At 35.9% G+C, this 21,493-nt stretch overlaps 1 protein-coding gene across 3 annotated transcripts in view; it reads left to right on the top strand.

The window, feature by feature from the left end:
* The window catches only part of ppp2r5eb (protein phosphatase 2, regulatory subunit B', epsilon isoform b), a 44,207-nt gene extending 29,031 nt beyond the window's left edge, over nt 1–15,176 (top strand). For 2 of the 3 annotated variants that reach the window (XM_068224943.2, XM_017358715.4), the window contains 12 exons: nt 3,818–4,014; nt 6,262–6,363; nt 6,834–6,926; nt 7,023–7,153; nt 7,242–7,301; nt 9,041–9,149; nt 10,331–10,384; nt 10,459–10,509; nt 10,673–10,792; nt 12,590–12,717; nt 13,262–13,363; nt 13,677–15,176. In XM_068224943.2, coding sequence (XP_068081044.1) covers nt 3,818–4,014; nt 6,262–6,363; nt 6,834–6,926; nt 7,023–7,153; nt 7,242–7,301; nt 9,041–9,149; nt 10,331–10,384; nt 10,459–10,509; nt 10,673–10,792; nt 12,590–12,717; nt 13,262–13,363; nt 13,677–13,776 — 1,247 coding nt within the window. In that variant the 3' untranslated portion in view covers nt 13,777–15,176. The remainder of the gene's footprint in view (nt 1–3,817; nt 4,015–6,261; nt 6,364–6,833; nt 6,927–7,022; nt 7,154–7,241; nt 7,302–9,040; nt 9,150–10,330; nt 10,385–10,458; nt 10,510–10,672; nt 10,793–12,589; nt 12,718–13,261; nt 13,364–13,676) is intronic. The other variant, NM_194412.2, reaches the window with a different exon arrangement.
* Nucleotides 15,177–21,493: the final 6,317 nt, after the last annotated feature.

Raw genomic sequence — 21,493 nt, 5'->3', positions numbered from 1 at the left:
GAAACGGTAGAACGTGATGACGTCAGTGATATGCAAATTGACGTATGACGTACCCCCCCAACCCCCCCCTCCCCCCCCCCCCCCCCCCCCCCCCATCATCACGGGGCCCCGTCAGCGATCCCTGCAGGGGGGCCTCCGCATTTTGCGCTACGCCACTGGTTAAAGACCTCAGGATATCTAAACTAGAGTTTTGTGGATTTTAGGCTATGGCTAGATTAAGAATGCTTCATGTATTTTCTGCAAAGCTGTTTTTTGAAATTATGTGCATTATGAAGGCAGGTATATATACTATATGCTGTAGCAGTAATAATAGTGTAAGTAGTATCATAGCACTGAATTGGGCCAATGACTGAACTGTTGAGGTCATTAAAATATTAGAAAATGCAGATTTCTTAAAGCTTTTTCTACCAGGAAAATTGACCAAATCATAACTTTCTGAAATTGGCCTACTAACTACAGTGCTTTCCAGAAAGACAACATGTATTGCTTGTCCCCTAACTAAAAGAATGGTTTATCATTGTTAATGTAGAAATTCTTTAACATTTCTATGTTATATCTTTAATCATCTGTAGGTTTGTACAAACGTTTAATCTCTGTTCTTCCCAGTATACTCCACCAAGTGTGTTTGTTGTGGAGCTAAAACTAAGTTAAACTAAAGGCAGCTTAAGTTAAAAGTGATCTCAAACCTAAAGTTCCTGTTCAAGGGTAACACCTAGAAGAAAGCGGATCATCAAATAATTTAATAGGGTATTTTTTGGTCATTGCTGCATAATAATGATCTGTTAGGTGCTGCTGTTCCAACTAACCCAACCAAACTAATGGGTCCAGTACTCAAACCATTAAACAGACTTGCTATCTAGTGTGCGTTATGTGTTCGAACTCTGGGAAGTTTAGTTTTCTCGCCCTTCCTGTCTTGCCCACTGATTAGTTTACATGAGTCCTGAAGTGATCCTCACATCCTCAAGTGTGCAAGCTACTGAAATAAATCCCCATTAGCATTTCTCTCAGGCACTTTTAGTTAGATGGAAATACAGTTTGTATTATGACTGTATGATATTGGAAAGATCTGACATTGCCATATTTAGTTTTTATGCAATATGTAAATTGTGATTCACCCAATGGATCGGAAGCTCTGTATGGATAGAATTTATTCGTTTAGATTGGTTGGGATAATCCTGCAGAGGAGTGAATCATGCATGAAATTAAAACACAAAACAATTTAACTTTAATAAACAGTGGTTTATGGTTTTCTGGGAAATCAAGTCGAACCATATTCAGGTACAGAAAATGAATAATCAAATGTAAAATAAAACCGCATAGTCATCATTGTATAAAAAAATCCAAATCCATTAAATTCATCTTTATTACAGTTTCAAACAATTTCTTTCACCTGATTTCTTTAAATGCTCACACAGTCACAGGCCTTTCACTTGCTTTAAGCCTGGTTCATACTTCTGCGTCAAGTGACCGGCGTGACCCACGGCGCATGCAACGCGCGTAGCTGTGCATTTATACTTCAGCGCGCTGTCTCTGCTGGTCTGAATTAACACTTCCGAAACGCTAGTGGGCAGTGAGGTGTTAAAGCAAAAATTTTCATCAGGAGCTCCTTCACGGGACTCTACACTTGTAAACAATCGCAGTAAACAATCAGGCTCGCGTCCAGCTCGCGCCATTCGCACGGCTCTCGGTCCCGCCCAGACCCGTCAGCGCTACTAAGCCGACCAATCACAGAGCTTGTGCTATGCATCGTTGCGACATATAGATACAATTTTTGAGAGGTGCAGGTCAGCGACGGCGAAGGGCTATGCGTCAGCGCCGTAGCATATGCCGGCGTTTGACGCAAAAGTATAAATCAGCCTTAAAGCCTGATTTATACTTCTGCGTCAAGTGACCGGCGTAACCCACGGCGCATGCAACGCGCGTGGCTGTGCATTTATACTGCTGCGCACTGCCTCTGTTGGTCTGCATTAACACTTCTGAAACGCTAGTTGGCAGTGAGGTGTAAATGTTCCTCTGTGTCGAGTTTCTTCGCTGCTTTTTTGCTTTTCCTGAACACTTCAGGGATGTACAAGTGGCTCAAACTCACTCATTTTGAGGCAGCAACCGGCGGACGTGCAACAACTTTAACTATGAGGTAAACACAAAACAAAACTTTCCATCTGGAGCTCCTTCACGGGACCTCCACACTTGTAAACAATCGCTACATTGGGTTCGCGCGACTCTTGGTCCCGCTTCGACTCGTCAGCGTAACCAAGCCGACCAATCACAGAGCTTGCGCTATGCGTTGTTGCGATGTGTAGTTACATTTTTTGAGAGGTGCACGTCAGTGACGGCGACGGCCACGGCAAAGGGCTATGCGTCAGCGCCGTAGCATACGCCGGTGTTTGACGCAGAAGTATAAATCAGCCTTAAGCCTGATTAACACTTTGCTTAGCGCCCATCGCGGACCTCCGCCGACTGCAGGCGCACCTCACAAAACGGATGAGCCTTTTATACTTGACGTGTTCGCCCTTGAGATAATCTTTAAAACAAAAGGGGGTGCTCAAAAGAAACTGACCGTAAAGTCAGATAAATAAATGAAGTAGACTGTTTCTAAAAATACATCATATCATTAATATCATTCAAGAACTAATTATTTTTATAAATTGTTATAATGATTTTTATAACCATTCAAGATTTTTCTTAAATCAAACTGCTTTTGTTCATATCTCAGACAGTTTTACCTATTAAAGTTTATTAAAATATTAATGACCAGAGAACATGAGTTGCTCTACAAATATATTTTTATTATGGCTAGAAAAAAAAAAGAAAATAGTACACTTACTAAAAAATACAGATTTTAAATTTTTTTTTTTACTGACTTTTTTTTTTTTTTTTTTAAATATTTAGCCCACTCCACAATTGACACATTACTGTCTGGCTAGTTTTTGTCCTCTTCTTATGCTAAAAAGGCAATAATGGTCCAACATTCCTCCCCATTCTCACCAATAAAGCCTAGAAAAATAGGGGCACCAGTATATTGTAAACTCATAGGTTCAAATCTTCCTTTCCAGTTATTAAAGACATTGTTTGTTCCTTAATTATAGTTTTGGAACTATTTAATTGTTTTAAATTCAAAATAGTAATATACATCAGTGTAAAACTGTAAATGGTGGAAAAACATATTCTGTAATTGTGTACCTGGGTCTCCACTTTTGCCCTGGCCTCTTTTGGCTTTAACAATCTTATCCTTCAGGTTTTTCCAAATTTTTAACAAAAACTTTCCTCCTTTCCCACAGCAGTTGCAATTTCTAGCCAAGAATTATTGGTCATCTGGTTCTGCATATGATCATGCATGGACTGATCATGAAGATGTTTGTACAGGCAAACCTGTTTCAGACAAAATCTCTTCAAAGTGATTCATATTTAACTGAAATCAAACACAGCACCACACGAACTGTTCGCTCGAGTCTCTAAAAAAATTGTGTGCTCCGCCAGCTGAAGCACCCAAAGTGAACCTCTGCACACTCACACTCACACTCACATCACACTCAAGTGAACATGACGAGTATAAACTCTGCAGTGACTCCACAAATCTCATGTGTTTTGAACTGCTCAAATATAATCCCAACTAAACATTGCACATTCTGCAATGTGACTATTGTGGATGCTCTCATTGGGATGAATCAATATATTGCACAGCCCTAGTTTGTATGTATTGAAATACTCCCTGAATCTTCTACTTAAGTTGTCTTGTGAGCGCACCCATCGTGAAGTGAGGTTTCAGCAGGGCACTTGTTTTTGTGTTTCTCATATGCATGTGTTTGTTTGTCCACAGACGTCTCTGCTCAGGAGCAGCCGGAGTTGTTCCTGAAGAAACTTCAGCAGTGTTGTGCTGTGTTTGATTTTATGGACACTCTGTCAGACCTGAAGATGAAAGAATACAAGCGCTCAACCCTCAATGAGCTTGTCGATTATGTCACAGTCAGCCGAGGATACCTCACAGAACAGGCCTACCCAGAGGTCGTCAAAATGGTGAGTGAAAACACACGATTAATTATAGAGCTGCACAATATTGGAAATATATGGTGATATTTTGTTTTGCTGCAATATACAGTTTTATTAGCCCGCACTGAATTATTTTTTTCCCAAATTTTGCTTAACGTAGAGAAGATTTTTTCACATTTCTAAACATAAGTTTTAATAACTCATCTCTAATAACTCATTTATAATATCTTTGCCATCATGACAGTACATAACATTACTAGATATTTTTCAAGACACTTCTATACAGCTTAAAGTGACATTTAAAGGCTTAACTAGGCTAATTAGGCAAGTTATTGTATAATGATGGTTTGTTCTGTAGACTATTGAAAAAAAAAAAAGTTTAAAGGGGCTAATAATTTTGACCTTAAAATGGGTTTTAAAAAATTAAGAACTGCTTTTATTCTAGCCGAAATAAAACAAGTAAAACTTTCTCCAGAGGAAAAAATATTATGAGCCATACTGTTTTCCTTGCTCTGTTAAACATCATTTACTAAATATTTTAAAAAGAAAAAAAAATCAAAGGGGGGCTAATAACTCTGACTTTAACTGTATATTACAATATAAATATAATTTTTACCAGATGATTTGAATAGTTGTATTTGGAAAAATTTCCTTAGATCAACTGGGCTGATCAAGTGTTTTTCTATGCAGTAGATCTGCATAAAATGTAATAAAGAACTAGAAACATAAATATGATATTCTAAAGTACAAGCTAGAGGTTTAAACCTATACTGGTCTCACGGTTCGGTTCGGTTATGATGATCATGCCATCGATTCGGTTCAATTCGATATCCTGGTGCATCACAGTGCATTGACGATGCTTTCCATACACAGTGTTATATTTTGGTGGTGGGGGCTATAACAAGCTGTCTGTATAAACACACAGACACACAGCACCACACTGTCTCTCATCATAGACAGCACCAAACAAACAAACACACACACACACACTTAAGTCCTCACACTATGCGTTTAGCCGGGAGAGCTTGCGATGAGCGCAGCAAAGAAAAAAAAAACGAAACAAAAAAAAAAAAACGAAGCACTTTTCCTACAGTCCCTTACTGAGAGCTCCGCTCAGCGCAAGCTCTCGCGGCTAAATGCATATTGCGAGGGCTTAAACGGAGAAATGCTTGTAATGTCAAGCGAAAAAAAAAAAAGAAAAAGACAGCAGTGAAACATAACCAGCTTTGTTTTTTTTTTTGTATTAAACACACTTTACATCTTTTTAGGGTAAGAGGTTTTTGAGTTATTGCCGTCTATAACTGAATGTGTCAGGAATATCGAAAACAAAACCAACTTGACCGCGCTCATTTCTGGCGCCCCCCTGGAATTTCAGCGCCCTTAGCTTTTGCCTCTACTGCCTATGCCACCGGCCGGCCCTGAGTTGGTTCCTGGAGTGTTGTAAATACCCACGCTCACCTCCCTCGCAACAGAGCGCATAGGAGATAAATGACTTCAGTACATAATAACCGGTTATGATTCTTATTAAACCGATACCAAATTGTCCGCGTCTGCATCACGGTGCACCGAAGAAACAATTAATTTTGACACCCCTACAAGCAGTAAAAAAAAACGTTAAAAAGGAGGCCAAGCATAGCACGCACACACACACGTAAGTGCGTTGCTCCCAATATGCATGCACAAGCTGTGCATCTTCATTAAAAATAATGAACTTGTGCACCCAAAAGACTCAATATGTGAATGGGCCTTGGTTAATTGCATTAGCCATAGTTAATAAAATGACCGTAAGGATTAGCCTCTCTGTACAAGCTCGAAATATCAAACTAGCGCACAGTTGCCGTAACTTTGTTTAGTTGCAGCAGTTTTGTTCCGTGCAGAAACGCAGTGTTGAGTAGCCTTTATGATTAATTAACCATGACAAATTAAAGTGCGGTTAATAGTGGAATCAGTTAATCGATGCATTCCTAATCAAGATGACCAATATAATGCTGATAAACAGTGCAGTAATGGCTAAAGAGACATGCACAAGTGCTGTAATTAAACATACACGCATTTAAAGAGCTTTAAAAAAACACAAACTCCATCCATCCACTTTTACATTAAAAAATCTGCGCATGCTGACTCCCAGAGGCTGAAACAAGGCAAACTAATTGGATCTTGAGGTTTTAGGAAAGCTTGGGTGAAATGTTCATTAATTGGACAGTGAATGATAGGATATTTGATTCTCAAGTTGTCCACATTATGATAATTCGTGCATATCTCTCTCTTTCTCAGGTGTCCTATAATATATTCCGAACTCTTCCGCCCAGTGACAGTAATGAGTTTGATCCTGAGGAGGATGAACCCACTCTAGAGGCCTCGTGGCCACATTTACAGGTGTGTGTATGTGTGTGTAAAACTATTGTCGTGTACTCTGGTCCCTCTCTCCTTGTGTAGAGCTCCTGTCTGTTTGATTTAAGCATGTTTGTCTGTGTGTTGTTCGTACACACACTCTGACCTCTCTGTGTGTGTACTCACCGTATGCTTCCAGGACTCCTTTAGAAATGAGATGCATATCTCAAGGAGAATCTTCCTGGTAAAACTTTTCTCTTTTGTTTCATCATTAATCCCTGCTTTTGTCTTTTTTTCATCTGGAAAACAATTTTAAAAGTTCAGTTTTGAAAAGCCACATTCCCAGATATGTGTTCCTCGTCCTGTGTTATCATGGGAACAACTAACGGCGGCAGTAGCAGTGTCCTGTGACCTCAGTCGAACCATGACCTTTTTCCCCCACTTTGCATTTCTTCGTGCATGCCAAGTTTGAAGAGCTCCACCAAGTAACACACACCTCTCGTCTCTGTTCTCAGCTGGTGTATGAGTTCTTCATTCGGTTTTTGGAGAGTCAGGAGTTTCAGCCCAGCATTGCCAAAAAATACATAGACCAGAAATTTGTCTTACAGGTGAGAATGTTCATTTTTAAAAAGATTCTCCTTCATTTCTGCTTTATTTAAGTAGTGTTTGTTGTTTATCTTTTTGTTCATCTGTCTTTCTCTCAGCTGCTGGAGTTGTTCGACAGCGAGGACCCACGAGAAAGAGATTACCTGAAGACAGTCTTACACAGAATCTATGGAAAATTCCTGGGACTGAGAGCTTTTATACGAAAACAGATAAATAATATTTTTCTACGGTGAGGGATTTAACGTCAGCATTTGTATAGTATTAGGCCTAATGCGGAATGAAAAGCAAGCACTGATGTGTCTCTCTCCCATTCCTAGTTTTGTTTATGAAACTGAGCACTTCAATGGAGTCGCAGAATTGTTGGAGATTTTGGGCAGGTGAGGAGTATTTGCTTGTAATAGAAGTAGTGACTGATAGTTAATTTTTGGTATTGTGATGTACAGTTTAAACCAGAAGTTTACATACACTGTATAAAAAAGGCACATAACCATTTATAAAAAAAAGTCAGATGTTAATGTGACTAAACTTTTTCTCTTTTAGGTAAGTTAGGATTATCAAATTTGTTTATGTTATGCTTAATAGCAGAATAATGAGAGATATTTTTGAGAAATTGTTATAACTTATTGAAATTCAAGTTTACATACTATAAAATTATTATGCCTCTGAAAAAAAGCTCATTTTTGAGTTAATTGGAGGCACAACTGGAGAATAGTATTTAAGGAAAACCTCAAGCACACTGCTTCCTTGTGTGACAACATGGGAAAATCAACAAGCCAGAGTCAACAACAAAAAGCCAGAATACAATTTGCTAAATTACACTGGGAAAAAGACTAATTTTTGGTGACGTTTCCTGTGGTCTGATTGAATTAAGCTTAAACTGTTTGGGCATAATGACCAGTGTTACATTTGAAGGACAAAGGGGAAAGCTTACAAGCCTAGGAACACCATTCCAACTGTGAAGTATGGGGGCGGCAGCATGTTGTGTGGCTGTTTTGCTGCAGGACGGACTGGTCCACTTCACAGCACAGATGACATCATGAAAAAAAGAACATTATGTAGAAATACTGAAGCAACATCTCAAGACATCAGCCAGGAAAATAAAACTTGGCCACAAATGGGTCTTTCAAACAGACCACGACCCTAAGCATACTGCCAAATTAGTTAAAATGTGCTGTAAGGACAACAGAGTGAATATTTTGGAGTGGCCATCACAAAGCCCTGATCTCAGTCCTATAGAACATTTGTGGGCAGAGTTGAAAAAACTTGTGCGAGCAAGACAGCCAACAAATCTGACTCAGTAACACTAATTCAGTCAGGAGGAATAGGCCAAAATTTCTGCAAACTATTGTGAAAAGCTTGATGAAGGATACCCAAAACATTTGACCAAAGTTATACAGTTTAAAAGCAAAGCTAATAAAATAAATGTATGGAAACTTTTGACTGTCTAGAAATTAATAAAATAAAATAGTAAAAATAGTAATCGTTTAGTATAATTTACCATCAGACCTTTTTTTTAAAAAATGGTTATGTTTCTTTTTTGAGAGTGTATGTAAACTTCTGGTTTCAACTGTAGATATGAGTGAACCTGATTATTGAAACAAGGTTGCAGAATCTTGGTTCTTTCAGTTAGTTGTTGATTGGATACGTGCTAAAATAACCATTTGTTTTTAACGCTGTCAGTCTCTTGTGTGCACGTGAACATGGTGTGTGTGCACAAACTGCGGATAAGCGTAAACGCTGTGCAGATTTACAATTCTACATTTGTTGACAGACAGTTTGGGCTTCTTATCAGAATTATGGGAATTGTCCGCCCAACACATTTTAATTGGATGAACATTTTTTGTCTTATGCCTTACCCAGAATATAAAAATACATATAAATACATTTTGATCATTTAATTTAATCAGTACTATTGGAATGTAAAGAGACTTTCAACTAGCACAAACCAAAAATGTTTCTGAAGACAGTCACCTACTGCACCTTTAACGCTATGTACAGTAAAAAGATAAATGAATCGAAATGGAATTTAAATTTGTTTTAAAAATACTTCAGTGACCCTAAGTTTTGCATTGTTCCCCAAATTCTGCCATTGAAAGTTGTTTTTGTCTCCAATCAGTATCATCAATGGCTTCGCTCTGCCGCTGAAAGCTGAACACAAACAGTTTTTGGTGAAAGTTTTGATTCCTCTTCACACCGTCAGGAGCCTCTCACTTTTCCACGCACAGGTAACGCTTGTGTGATGAAACATTTAGATAAGTTTTTTTTTTTTTTTTTTCTTTTAGGACAACAGTATCTCCATCAGTAAGATTCTGTTTTCATCCAAAGATTCTGTTTTAAATTTTAAAAAATCTGTGTTTTTGAAACAAATTAAGACAGCAGAAGTCTATAATTAATATGAACTATTTCAGGGTTTTTGCAGGTTTTACCAAGGTAAATTTAAGACTTTTAAAGACATTTTTAAGACCACTATGGATGAAAGTTTACACTTATCAAGGGCTAAGGATTTTGTGAAACGGCCCATATGGAAGATGATTTTATTTGCCCTATCAAGAAAACAATGTTATAACTGAATATATTTAATTATATATATATATATATATATATATATATATATATATATATATATATATATATATACACACACAAAATTTTATTATTTTATTTATATTTTAGCCAAATATTTTAAAAATTTTATAAAAACAAGAAAGCTCTACTTGTATCTATATACTTTTTTCTAACATAAACTTTCTTAAAAAAAAAAAAAATTCAAATGTTTTAAAAGTTTTCAAAGGGTATAATAAACTAAATCTATGCACAACAATCTGTCCAGGTCGGTGTTCTCAGCAGTAAATAAATGGAGCACTTTTAAACAAATGTTATTGTTGGGAAAATAATTAAACCATTATAACAAAAAGAGTTAAAATCACATTTAAAAAACAATAGTTGAAACTTTTTGGATTGTTGGTGATTGTATGGGTTTTTACTAGATTGGGTGAAATACATGAACAAATGAAAATTAAGACCTGTTAAAAAAGATTTAAGACCCACAACACAATAAATCAGTAAATTTAAGACTTTTTAAGGCCTAAAATTTGGATTTTGAGATTTAAGACATTTTAAGACTTTTTAAGACCCTGCAGAAACCCTGTTTTCAGCCTGACATGTTTACTGTTTCAAAACATTTTAAATGTTTCCTAAAATAAAATATTTTGTGTTCAAAGAGAAAAAAGGTTTAGTTTTTTAATCAGACATTTTAAAACAATATATTTTAGAGCAGTAATCTCAATACTGTGAAACCGTGATGTTTATATCCAAGGTTATCATACCGTTAGAATCTTATACTGGCCCATGCCTAGTCGTGTGTGTGTGTTTACTTCCTGCAGTGAAATTACTGTTGTTTTTGCAGCTGGCGTATTGTATTGTACAGTTCCTAGAGAAAGACCCGGCATTAACAGAACCAGTAAGTGCATTAAATCTGTATAATCCGTGCATTTGTTTTGTTTATTTATTTCACCAGTTGCTCCTTTCTAACAGGTTATTAGAGGTCTGCTGAAATTCTGGCCTAAAACCTGCAGTCAGAAAGAGGTGAGACTGATGCATTCTGCTGAACTGAGTTAATTTACAGCATGAGGTTGATTGGTCGGGACAGTGGAAGCGTTGATGACGGTTTAAGATGCATTCACTGATGTACTTTACACTTTGTTCTGATTGTCTGCATCACTGTGTGTGTCTGTGTGTGCACCTTTAGGTCATGTTCCTAGGAGAGTTGGAGGAGATTCTGGATGTGATTGAGCCTACGCAGTTTGTGAAGATCCAGGAGCCTCTCTTCAAACAGATCTCCAGATGTGTCTCTAGTCCTCACTTTCAGGTCTGTCCAAATGAAGCTGGACCAATTAAAGTTATGCTACCTTAATTGTGAACCTGGACCACAAAATAGGCCTTAAATTGCAACAACATATATTTTTGCAATAGCCAAAAATACATTGAATCGATCAAAACTATCACTGTTTCTTTTATTAAAAAAATTATAATAATGACAAATATATATACAGCAAAAATGAATACACCCCCTTTTGAAAATGAATAGTTTTATCCATTTCTCGGTGAATATAATGTACAGTATTTGGTCCATTTTTCGAAAAGGACAGATACTACATTTAAATTCAAGCAAAATATTGCAAAAAATAAATAAATTATTTTTTTTATAAATATAAAATAAATAAACCTGCAAAATTACAACTTCATTTTAAACATATATATATATATATATATATATATATATATATATATATATATATATGTATGTTTTGTTTTGTTTTTTTTACATATTTTTACATTTTTATAGAAATGTTTATATTCAAAACATATTTAATATATTTTGGACTAAAAATTAATCAAATTTCTGAGCACTCAATTCAGACAAAATGAAAGTGATTTCATCAGTATTTATTTATTTTATATTTATTTATTTTTATTCCAGATTTTAAAATGGTTATATCTTGGCCAAATATTGATCTGTCTTAACAAAGCATACATCAATGAACATATTATTATAAATAAATAAAGAACAGAACAACCCAGAGACTTCACACACAGCTCTCGCATCATTCTTATAGTTATGTCTTTTTATGACACTTATAGTTACATTCTTGATAGCGCATACAATCCTATTGGTTCTCTCCCCATTCTAAATAAAAAAGGGGGAACGGGTATAATGAATGTAACCAGCAAAAACATAATAATAAAAATACACTAAAGCCTGATTTATACTTCTGCGTCAAGTGACCGGCGTAACCCACAGCGCATGCAACGCGTGTGGCTGTGCATTTATACTTCTGCGCGCGGTCTCTGTTGGTCTGCATTAACACTTATGAAACGCTAGTGGGCAGTGAGGTGTTAATGTTCCTCTGTGTCGAGTTTCTTCGCTGCTTTTTTGCTTTTCCTGAACACTTCCGGGATGTACAAGTGGCTCAAACTCACTCACTTTGAGGCAGGAACCGGCGGACGTGCAACAACTTTAACTATGAGGTAAACACAAAACAAAACTTTCCATCCGGAGCTCCTTCACGGGACTTCACACTTGTAAACAATCGCTCGCGCCTTTCGCGCGGCTCTCGGTCCCGCCCAGACTAGTCAGCGCTACCAAGCCGACCAATCACAGAGCTTACGCTACACGTCGTTGCGACGTGTAGTTACATTTTTTCAGAGGTGCACGTCAGTGACGGCCACGGCGAAGGGCTATGCGTCAGCACCGTAGCATACGCCGGTGTTTGACGCAGAAGTATAAATCAGCCTTAACTTAAGTATAGAATGTACAGTAGATTGCAATATAAAAAGCTCAAGAAACACGACATGCTCATTTCAAAGCACTCCATAATTGCTTATGCACTGTCCATTATTCTATGTGCAATGAACATTTTGACTAATTCTTGTAAGTTTTATTCATATTTTGTCTATGTGCAAAGGTCATTTTCTCCATATCAAATATATTTTTTACAATCATTTTCCAATTTTCTTCAAAGTCTGTTCTTACAAAAACTAGAAGGTTTATTTTCATTTTTTTAATGCATTAATGCTGCTTCTATGAATGCATGAAGCAGCTAAGAATACAATGCATCCAAATCCTAGATGAATCGTGTAAGTTTGTAAATGAATGTGTGTCCAGGTGGCTGAGAGAGCTCTGTACTACTGGAATAATGAGTACATCATGAGTCTGATTGAGGAGAACTCCAACGTGATTCTTCCAATAATGTTCGCCAGTCTTTACCGGATCTCCAAAGAACACTGGAACCCGTGAGTCAAACCTACACCACCAACACAATCTCTCAGCCTATAAATAATCTAGGCTCTTTTGTTCCAATCACATTTAATGTTTTCATATGTTATCCTTCCATAATTATGGTTTGTAAGATAAAGTTGTTTTGGGGCAATAAATGATTTTTTTTTTTTTAACTAAATATCAAGTAGTCGATTACAATCTTAATTGAATATAAATATTTGTTTGCCTTCTTTGAACTTTCTATTTATTAAGTGATAGAATTTGGTCTTTTTTTAACATCATTTATAATAAAAAATATTTATTGAGCAGCAAATCACCATAATTTCAAGAGGATGTGACCTCAAAGTTAGTATTAGGATTTTATCAGTTTTGTACAGAGGTGAACACTCAGCCTTTAAATGTTCAGTATATTTGTATGTTAATGCTTCACAATATTCTCATTACTGTTCAGCATTAATTAAATATTGCCATCTACTGGATTAAACATGCCCTGTTCTTCCAGTCCCAGTGTAATGTATGCTTAAAAGGTCTAATTCTTCTTTATTCTTCTTTTTTCAGGGCCATAGTAGCTTTAGTCTATAATGTTCTGAAGGCCTTCATGGAAATGAACAGCACTTTGTTTGATGAACTCACGTCCACTTACAAGTCAGATCGTCAGAGGTGCACTATTTCTATATTTTACTATTTACTCTCCCTTTACTTGTTCAAAACCTGTTTGAGTTTATTTATTCTGTTGATCACTAAAGAGGATATTTTAAAGAAAGCTGAAAACTTGTAAGCATTGACTTCCATAGTAATCAGTGGTTACAGTTTTCTTCAAGATATCTTCTCTTGTAATTAAACTGAATAAAGAAACTCAAACTGGTTTTGAACAAGTAAAGTGAGTAAATGTTGACTGAATTGTAGTTTTTGGGTGAACTATCTCTTTTAATATTTCTCATTTTTTTCCCCCCCCAATCTCTCAATTTTTCAGGGAGAAGAAGAAAGAGAAGGAGAGAGAGGAGCTGTGGAAGAGGTTGGAAGATCTGGAGTTGAAGAGAAGCCTCCAGACCGATGGAATTATTCCCACTTAACGAAGCGCTTCTCCTGGACCGCTTTTTCCCCCAACGCCTCCACCACACGCTCGGAACGTTGGCCACATTTCTTTTTTCTTTTTTGTATTTGTGCGACTTACTTTACCGTAGAATCACCTCGTCAGTCTCATTATTTCAAAAGCACTGTAAATAACTTTTATTTTATCCTCTCTTTTTTTTTCTCTCTCTCTTCCCCCTTAAAAATATAAAGCCGAAAAAGAACGTGACTAGAAAAGGAAGTAAAAAAAATAAAAATACGCAAAAAAATAAATAAACCCACACTGGAGGGGAATGGACTTTGAACAGACAGTAGGACTGAAACGAACGACTGCTGTTAAGAAAACGAAACAGAATCTCAACCCACCGATCTGACATACCTCACCCATTCTTGCTGAACAACACCAGCCCAATTCTCTCTCTTTCTCCCTCTTTCCTTACTCACTCCATCTCTTTCTCTTCCTCCTCATCTCAGCATTGGATCAACATCGGCCCACCTGCGTGTCCTGAATATCTGAAAGCAGAATTGTCTACCGTTGACCTTTTTTGATTGTCCTTCAACATCTGGATAAACGCTGCAGGTCTGGATTGTAGGCTGCTTCAAAGGGGACACTATGCAGTAACCAGCAGAGAAGAGGAAGTGGACATATGTAACACACACACACACCAGCTCTTTTTAATTTTCCTCCCCTTTTCGTTCTTTCTTTTTTTTTTTTCCTGTCCAAATGTGCCACCTGGTATACTTGTTTGGACTCTTTAGCACCAGTCCGGTACTGGTACCAGTAAATGAGAGACACACACACACACGTACACACATCTGAGGGAGTGTTCTGAATTCCAGCAGCAAATCGGAGATGCTTGTCATAAGAAACGGAACTGCACGTGCACACACACACATTCTGCGTTCGAGTGTGTGAGGGAGTTTCTTACAGTGTTAAGTACCTGTATACTGTATCTGACTGCAGTACTTTGATACTCTGTATCTAGTAGAACCTTTAGCGTATTTTTCTTTAGGAGAATCCAGTATATGATGAGGAAAGTTCGAACACGGCCTCTTGGGATTTACGTTTTCTTTCTTTCTCGGGTTTCACTTCTAATTTGTTTTGGGTTTATTTTTATTTTGTCTGGATTTGGTTTTTTTTTTTTTTCTTTTTGACCAAGTGGAATTTGTTCTCTCTCTTCCTTTTTATTTTTTACTTAGTTGCTGATTGGGGGAGGGGGGTGAGTGAGAGCGGGATTGTGGAGGACTGATGCTGTGGTGAGCTGTGTCAGAATTGAAACCTGTGCTTTAGAAAGCCCCAGACATCAAACGATTACAAAAGTTAAAAAGGGTCGGAGAAATACAAATGTTTAATTATTTTAAAAAATAAAGAGATATTAAATTAAACCTGTTTTGTGATAAAGATGAAATGCACATTTGCTTTATTTGTGATGTGTGTATGTGTGGAAGAAATTGCACAGCTTGACGTACAGTGCTCAGCATATATAAGCACACCCCTCACAAATCTATCTTTTAATATTTTAAATAGAAGGCTTTAAAATATTATATTTGTGCACATACATTAGATTAGTCAATGCTGAAGCCAAATCTGGAGCTAACCTAACAAAATAACTTACGATAACGGTTCAAAAACTAGCACACACAAATTATTCACTGTAAAACCCAACAGTCAACTTTATCAAATGAAATGAGTGTAGTTAACTCAATGTACTAAAAGTTGATTCTACTCATTTGAAAAGAGTTTTGAGCTCAGCGTTGAAGATAATGATTTAATTAAATATCTTATTACTTCAACTTAAATGGATTAAGTTCACAGTACTCATTAGGATTAGTGTTTTTAACTCAAATGGTTGGTAGCAATCGGTTTCCTCAAATGGTTTGAGTTACTTTAACTTTTTGGGTTTTACAGTGTATGTTATAGAAAAATATTAAAAACAATTTTTTAAAAGAGCGAAATACCAATTAAATCAAGATAAGTAAAAAATAAACAATTTTAGTTGTAATTTTGTAGGTTGTAATTTATTTTGCAATATTTAGCTTGAATTGTTTTATCTTTAAATTTCTAATTATGTTTGGTAACTAAAATATTATTTTAAAAATATGCATTTGTTGATTAAATTTGTTTTGTTCAAATGCACCAAAATACACCTATATGCACTGAGAAATATTCATTTTCAAAATGGGTTGAACTCAATTATGCTGAGCACTGTCTCTGTGAGAATGCTCTTTTTGCACAGGAATAGTTCTTATTACGTTTGATTTGATTGGTTGGATCATTTTAGGGAATAAGCTGAATTGAGTCTGAATGATGGATTCATGAACTGAACATTAGCAGAATGGCAATTGCAGGAACAAGTCATAATTGTTACTAATTGTTAAACAAGTGACTTTAGGTTGTTAATTAGTGATGTAATGATAAATCGATTTGTAAGTCAGTAATTTGTCAGCTGAACTTTATTGTTTGGAAAAATTTCAAAGATAGTTGTAGAAATTTTTTTTTAATTTATCAATTGGTTTAAATCTGACAGAATTTGTCAATTGATGCAATGACATTAACACTACGTTCCATTCAGAAGGGCTAAAATAATTCTAAATATTGAATAATATTTAGAATAAGTTACTTTGTAATTTTTGTCTATTAAAAACAAACCAGTAATGAAAGATGACTTCACTTACAATAGATTGTATGTTTTCTTGCACAGCTGGATGTTGGACTTGAAAAATAATTGACAGATTTCGCCAAAACAGACTCCACTTCAGACCTTTTTCGGTGTGTCATTTTCACTATTTGTGATGGCATAGGAGTCAAAATAGGACAAATGAGCTCATGTATAGGACAAATACTGCACCTTTTTCAGTGTGGGTTGGGTCTTTCGAACCACCAGAACCCCCCTTGCTAAGGGCCTGTGTCAGTTGACTTATTAATGAGTGCCAGTTTTGAGCCTTCAATATGGCAGCCATGATTGTTTTCCCTCCTAGGTTTCTTTTGGCGGAAGATAAATCGCGATTGAAACTGACCATAATTGTTGAACAAGTTACTCAAGTAAGTTGATTTTTTTTATTGAATCAAATGGTTTGAATTAATCACAATGCTTTCCAAAACCAAGTCACATTAATTGTTAAACGAATTATTCAAATCTCAAGAATGATTATTGAGGGTTTTTTTTTTATTTTTGTTTTTTTGGCTGAATCGGTTAGAATGCTTTAGAACACTCGAACAACTCAATTATTTCGTCAAATAAAAATGTTGCTTCTTCGATTGCGTATGGAATCTAATTGATCAGAAAGAATCAAGAATCATAGCGAAACGGGCGACTTAAGAACTGGTTGTTAATTTACAGCTTCGTTGATTTGAATCAGACAGATTAAACTATTAAAGTCAGTTTGTCAGCTCTAATGATTAATGCTACTGTATTAATGCTACTGTTTGGCAATTGCTAAATAGTTGTCATTTCAAAGATGATTGTGGACAAATTATTCAAGAGCTCGTTATTTTAATGAATCAGTTGGATTAAATCAGACACAGTTTGTGAATTAAAGCAATAGTCAGTAATTCTTGAAATATTTGTTGAAGGACTCGTAAACGATTCTTTTAGCCAATGCTTCTTTAAACACTCAACTACAAGTCAGTTATTTTGTTCTGCTCGTGAACTAATTCTAAAACTGTTTCTCAACATTCCTGGAGGACCACTAACACGTTTTTGTCTGTCACACCCAATACAAGTATTTCAGTCTCTGCTAATGAGTCAATGATCTGAATCGTGTTTGGTTGAGGAGATATGGAAAATGTGCAGAGTTGATGGTCCTTTAGGTCGTGGTTGAGAAACACTAATAAAAACTTCTAAAAAGGTTTACATTTTTCTTGACCTTTTCACATTAACTCCTTGTGTCAGTGGCTTTTGTTAAACGATCCTTGGATATCTTTCTGATAGATCTTTCAAACATTCTCCTTTGAATGCAGAACACCTTTAGGGTCAATAAATCTGAAAATGTTCACTTTGAAGTGCCTATACCTGTACCAAACTCTTCCACAAGAGTGCAGCAGAGCTCAACATTAAAAGTAAAATTGGATGCGGCTCAAACTCTTTTGAACCTCTATATTTGTACTCTTTTTAAATCAAGTCGATCTTGTTTTTCCTAAGGGTTCGCATGCTAAAATGTGAGCTTACAGGATTTGGCTAGATTTCTCCTGAGGGGTTAAAGGATTTAGCGCTTCTCTGAAATTGTCAGGTCTGTATGTACTTAAGACGTATGCCGGCTTTATTCTCTCAGTTTGAGCATTAACCTGTCAGGTATTTGGAGACAGAGGAAAGGACTGGAAGCAAGCGCACACTTGGATGACTGCTTGCTTTAATTAACATCACCTCTGCAGTTCTTTTGGAAAAAAAGAAAAATGATCTAGAGATAGAAAAATCAAACATGTTCATTCATTGTCACACACTTCTTTAAGATAGTGAATTTTTTTCTTTGAATATATTTGTTAGTCTTGGTAATTAGAAAAAGGTATTTTCCAGAGTAAAATTAAGCTTTATTTATGACACACTTTATATTCATAATAACTCCTTTGCAAAAACATGTTGAATCTTTCAGGCCTTATTTGGTTTAGTTTGGTTTTGTTAAAGTGAAGTTGGTTAGACAGCCTTCTTGCTGAAAAAACACCTTGGAAAATTTTGGAGACTAGTGTAAACCAGTTAAGACCATCAAGCCAGTTTAGACTGGTTGAAAATGTGTGTTTTTTCCCTCTTTTTACTGCAGAGTCCTAATTGCCATTTACTAACTTCAGAAAACTCACACAGTGCGTTTGATGGATGAGCAGAATGATCATCATCATTCATTTCTCATTCAATGAACTAGTTAATTTTTCATCCATGAAAAAGAATTCGCAGATTTAAGAGCATCTCTATCCCTAACTTATTAAATGTACTGATAAAACCTTGTGTGTAGCTCCTTATAGTAACAGTATCAAGCAACCAGTTTTAAATATATTAAAGTTACTGGAAAAAATGAACTTAAAAAAAGAGTTATTGGTGAAAAATCAAAACGGTTCTGAAGTATGGTGACGTCTGTCATAGTCCATTTATATTAATATATAATGATCAGGTATTAATATTCTTTTTTCAAAATTTTTAAGTGTGAGTTAAGATAATGCTCATTTTTCAACAGCAACTTCAGAAAACACACAGAAGATGATCATCATGATTCATTTGTCACTGTATCAATTAGTAAATGTTTCATTCACAGACAAAAATATGAAGCCGACTTTATTCAAACTTATGCAAAATTTTGAGAGGACTTGATTGAGGTCATTGATTTTTATCAACCCTATGTTATCCATAAAGAGGATTGGCTACCCTGTGAATTAAACTCATTTCGACCGCTTGTATCCGAGATCACCTTTCGGTGATGACCCAAATCTCATGACCATAAGTGAAAGTAAAAATGTAGATAAATTGAGTGCTATGCCTTTCTGCTCAGCTGCTTCTTTACCACAACAGACCAGTACATCGACCACATTACTGCTGCTGCTGCACCAATCCGCCTGTCAATCTCACACTCCATCCTTCCATCGCACTCATGAACAAAACCCCAAGACACTTGAACTCCTCCACCTGGGATAAGGACTTTCCTCCAACCTGGAAATGGCAAACCACCTTTTTCTGGTTGAGCAAAAGTGAAGTTTAAATCTGGTAAAAGTGTGTTTTCATATAGGTCTCTGGTAACTGGAATAATCAGTCCTTGCGTCTGCAGTTCCACAGGTAATAAACAGCTGTATTTTTCGATAATTTACTCATTTTAAACATTTTTTTATGGAGATGGGGACACAGTAGAGAATAACCTGATCTCTAAAACCATATAAGAGTTATTGCTTTTTTGGGATTGTTTTAATGTCCAAACGGTCACCAGATTTTGGAGTGCAAATTTCTGAGAACAAGAATCCTGTCAAACAATCCATTCAATACTCTTTTAAAAAGGTACTTCTGTTTCAGGGCTGACGTGGATGTTTATTCCAGTCAATCTGCAACCAGCTTTTTGGTAAAATCACAATAAACAGGTGAGCCAAGTTTTTTTTTTTTTTTTTTTTTTTGTATTAAAATAGTATATTTGTCTGTCCTAGGACTTTTTGATGATGTGCTTATGTCTTCTAAGGGTTTAGGTTACTGTATTTTCATCAACATGATCACAAAGGATGATGCAAATTTTACATCTGAAACATTTTTTAATGTTAAAGTAACTTTGTTTTGACATTTCAACTTTGTTGCTCATAATGATATTTAATATTGTGCATGGAGGAGATTCACAGTCACTTATTAAATTTAGGAGTTCCCACTTAGATATGCTTAGTGTTAATAGCAGGTTTGGCATGCTGTCCCGGAAGAGAACCCTGAGCTCGGAGATACTTGAGCCAAAGGCTCCTGCCCGGTCAACAGCAATATAAGAGGATCCAAGATCAGGGAGTTCTCGAGAGCTCGCCTTAGAAAAAGAGGAGATGGGGTAGAAGGGGGATAGATAGAGCAGTAGAGAAAAACGATCCATTTATTGTGAACTTGGATCACTCTGATTGGTTTATTACTGATTACAGATGAACAGCCTGTCATGCTCAATCATAACACGTGCTCGTCTCGAAGTTAGTTTATGAAACTTCATTTAACATATTTTATTATAATTCACATACTCCGACAAGTATACATGATAAACAAGAGAGGTGAAAGACTGCAACCTTGAGCAGGCCCAGTAGAACAGTGGTGAAAGTCAGAAAGAACACCCTTAACTATTATCACACTGAAAACATACCAAGAGATCCAAAATACAAAAATATTAGCTTCAGTAAATAAATGAATAGCAGCATGGGCATTGGGTCTTCCAGATGAAAAAATACTATTGTAATTTATAGTAAATGATATAGTGTTTTTGAACCATGCTATAATAAAGTGTACTGTATATTATAGTATTTATAACACTTTAATAAATGCTACAGTAGTAGTCAACATTAGAAGAGGATCAAAACCTTTTATTAAAGTTGTCCTAAATCGGTTGATCAACACTTATTCTTGTCATAGGAATTTAAAAATCTCTTTTGATCCACTTCAGATGTTGACTATTGTAGTAGGCTATTAACTATAGTGAACTGTTTAACTGGAATTAATAATTATTTAAAGGATACGTGAACGGTTTTAAGTTTTGACTTTCAGTTAGGAGTTATGCTTTACGTTATTGTTATCTAACTATTGAATTAATACCCTCTTATTTTGTGAATTAGCTAGAGCTCTAATTAGGCTAATTTCTTAGTAACAATTCCAATTTTCAATATTCCAAGCACTTTTATGTAATTTTTTAGTAACATTTCTAATTAAAGAGCTCTTCAATTCTTACTAGTAAAAAATACAATTCAAGAGCTCTCTAATCTGAATTCTTATGAGATAATTGCAGTTCTAATTAATTTGCTACTAGTATGAATGCTATTAAAGATCTCTCTAGTTACATTACAGAGGTCTTTAATTGTAATTGTTACAAGTCGAAACTGAATTTAGGCTAATTAGGCTTGCCATACAATAAAGTCGCATCTTAATACCAGGAGTAAACAGGATCTAATCACTCTAAGTGAGAGCTTTTAAAGGTGTAGAGTGCCAGATAAACTAGTCGAGAAACTGGTTAAAATGTCCTCGGACTTATGTCAAGTGTGTAACTTGATTTTTTTTTTTTTAATTAGATTTTTTCCTG

This window comes from Danio rerio, chromosome 13, assembly GCF_049306965.1.
Source record: "Danio rerio strain Tuebingen ecotype United States chromosome 13, GRCz12tu, whole genome shotgun sequence".
Taxonomy (NCBI): Eukaryota; Metazoa; Chordata; class Actinopteri; order Cypriniformes; family Danionidae; genus Danio; species Danio rerio.
This window is presented reverse-complemented; position numbering and strand designations above follow the sequence as displayed.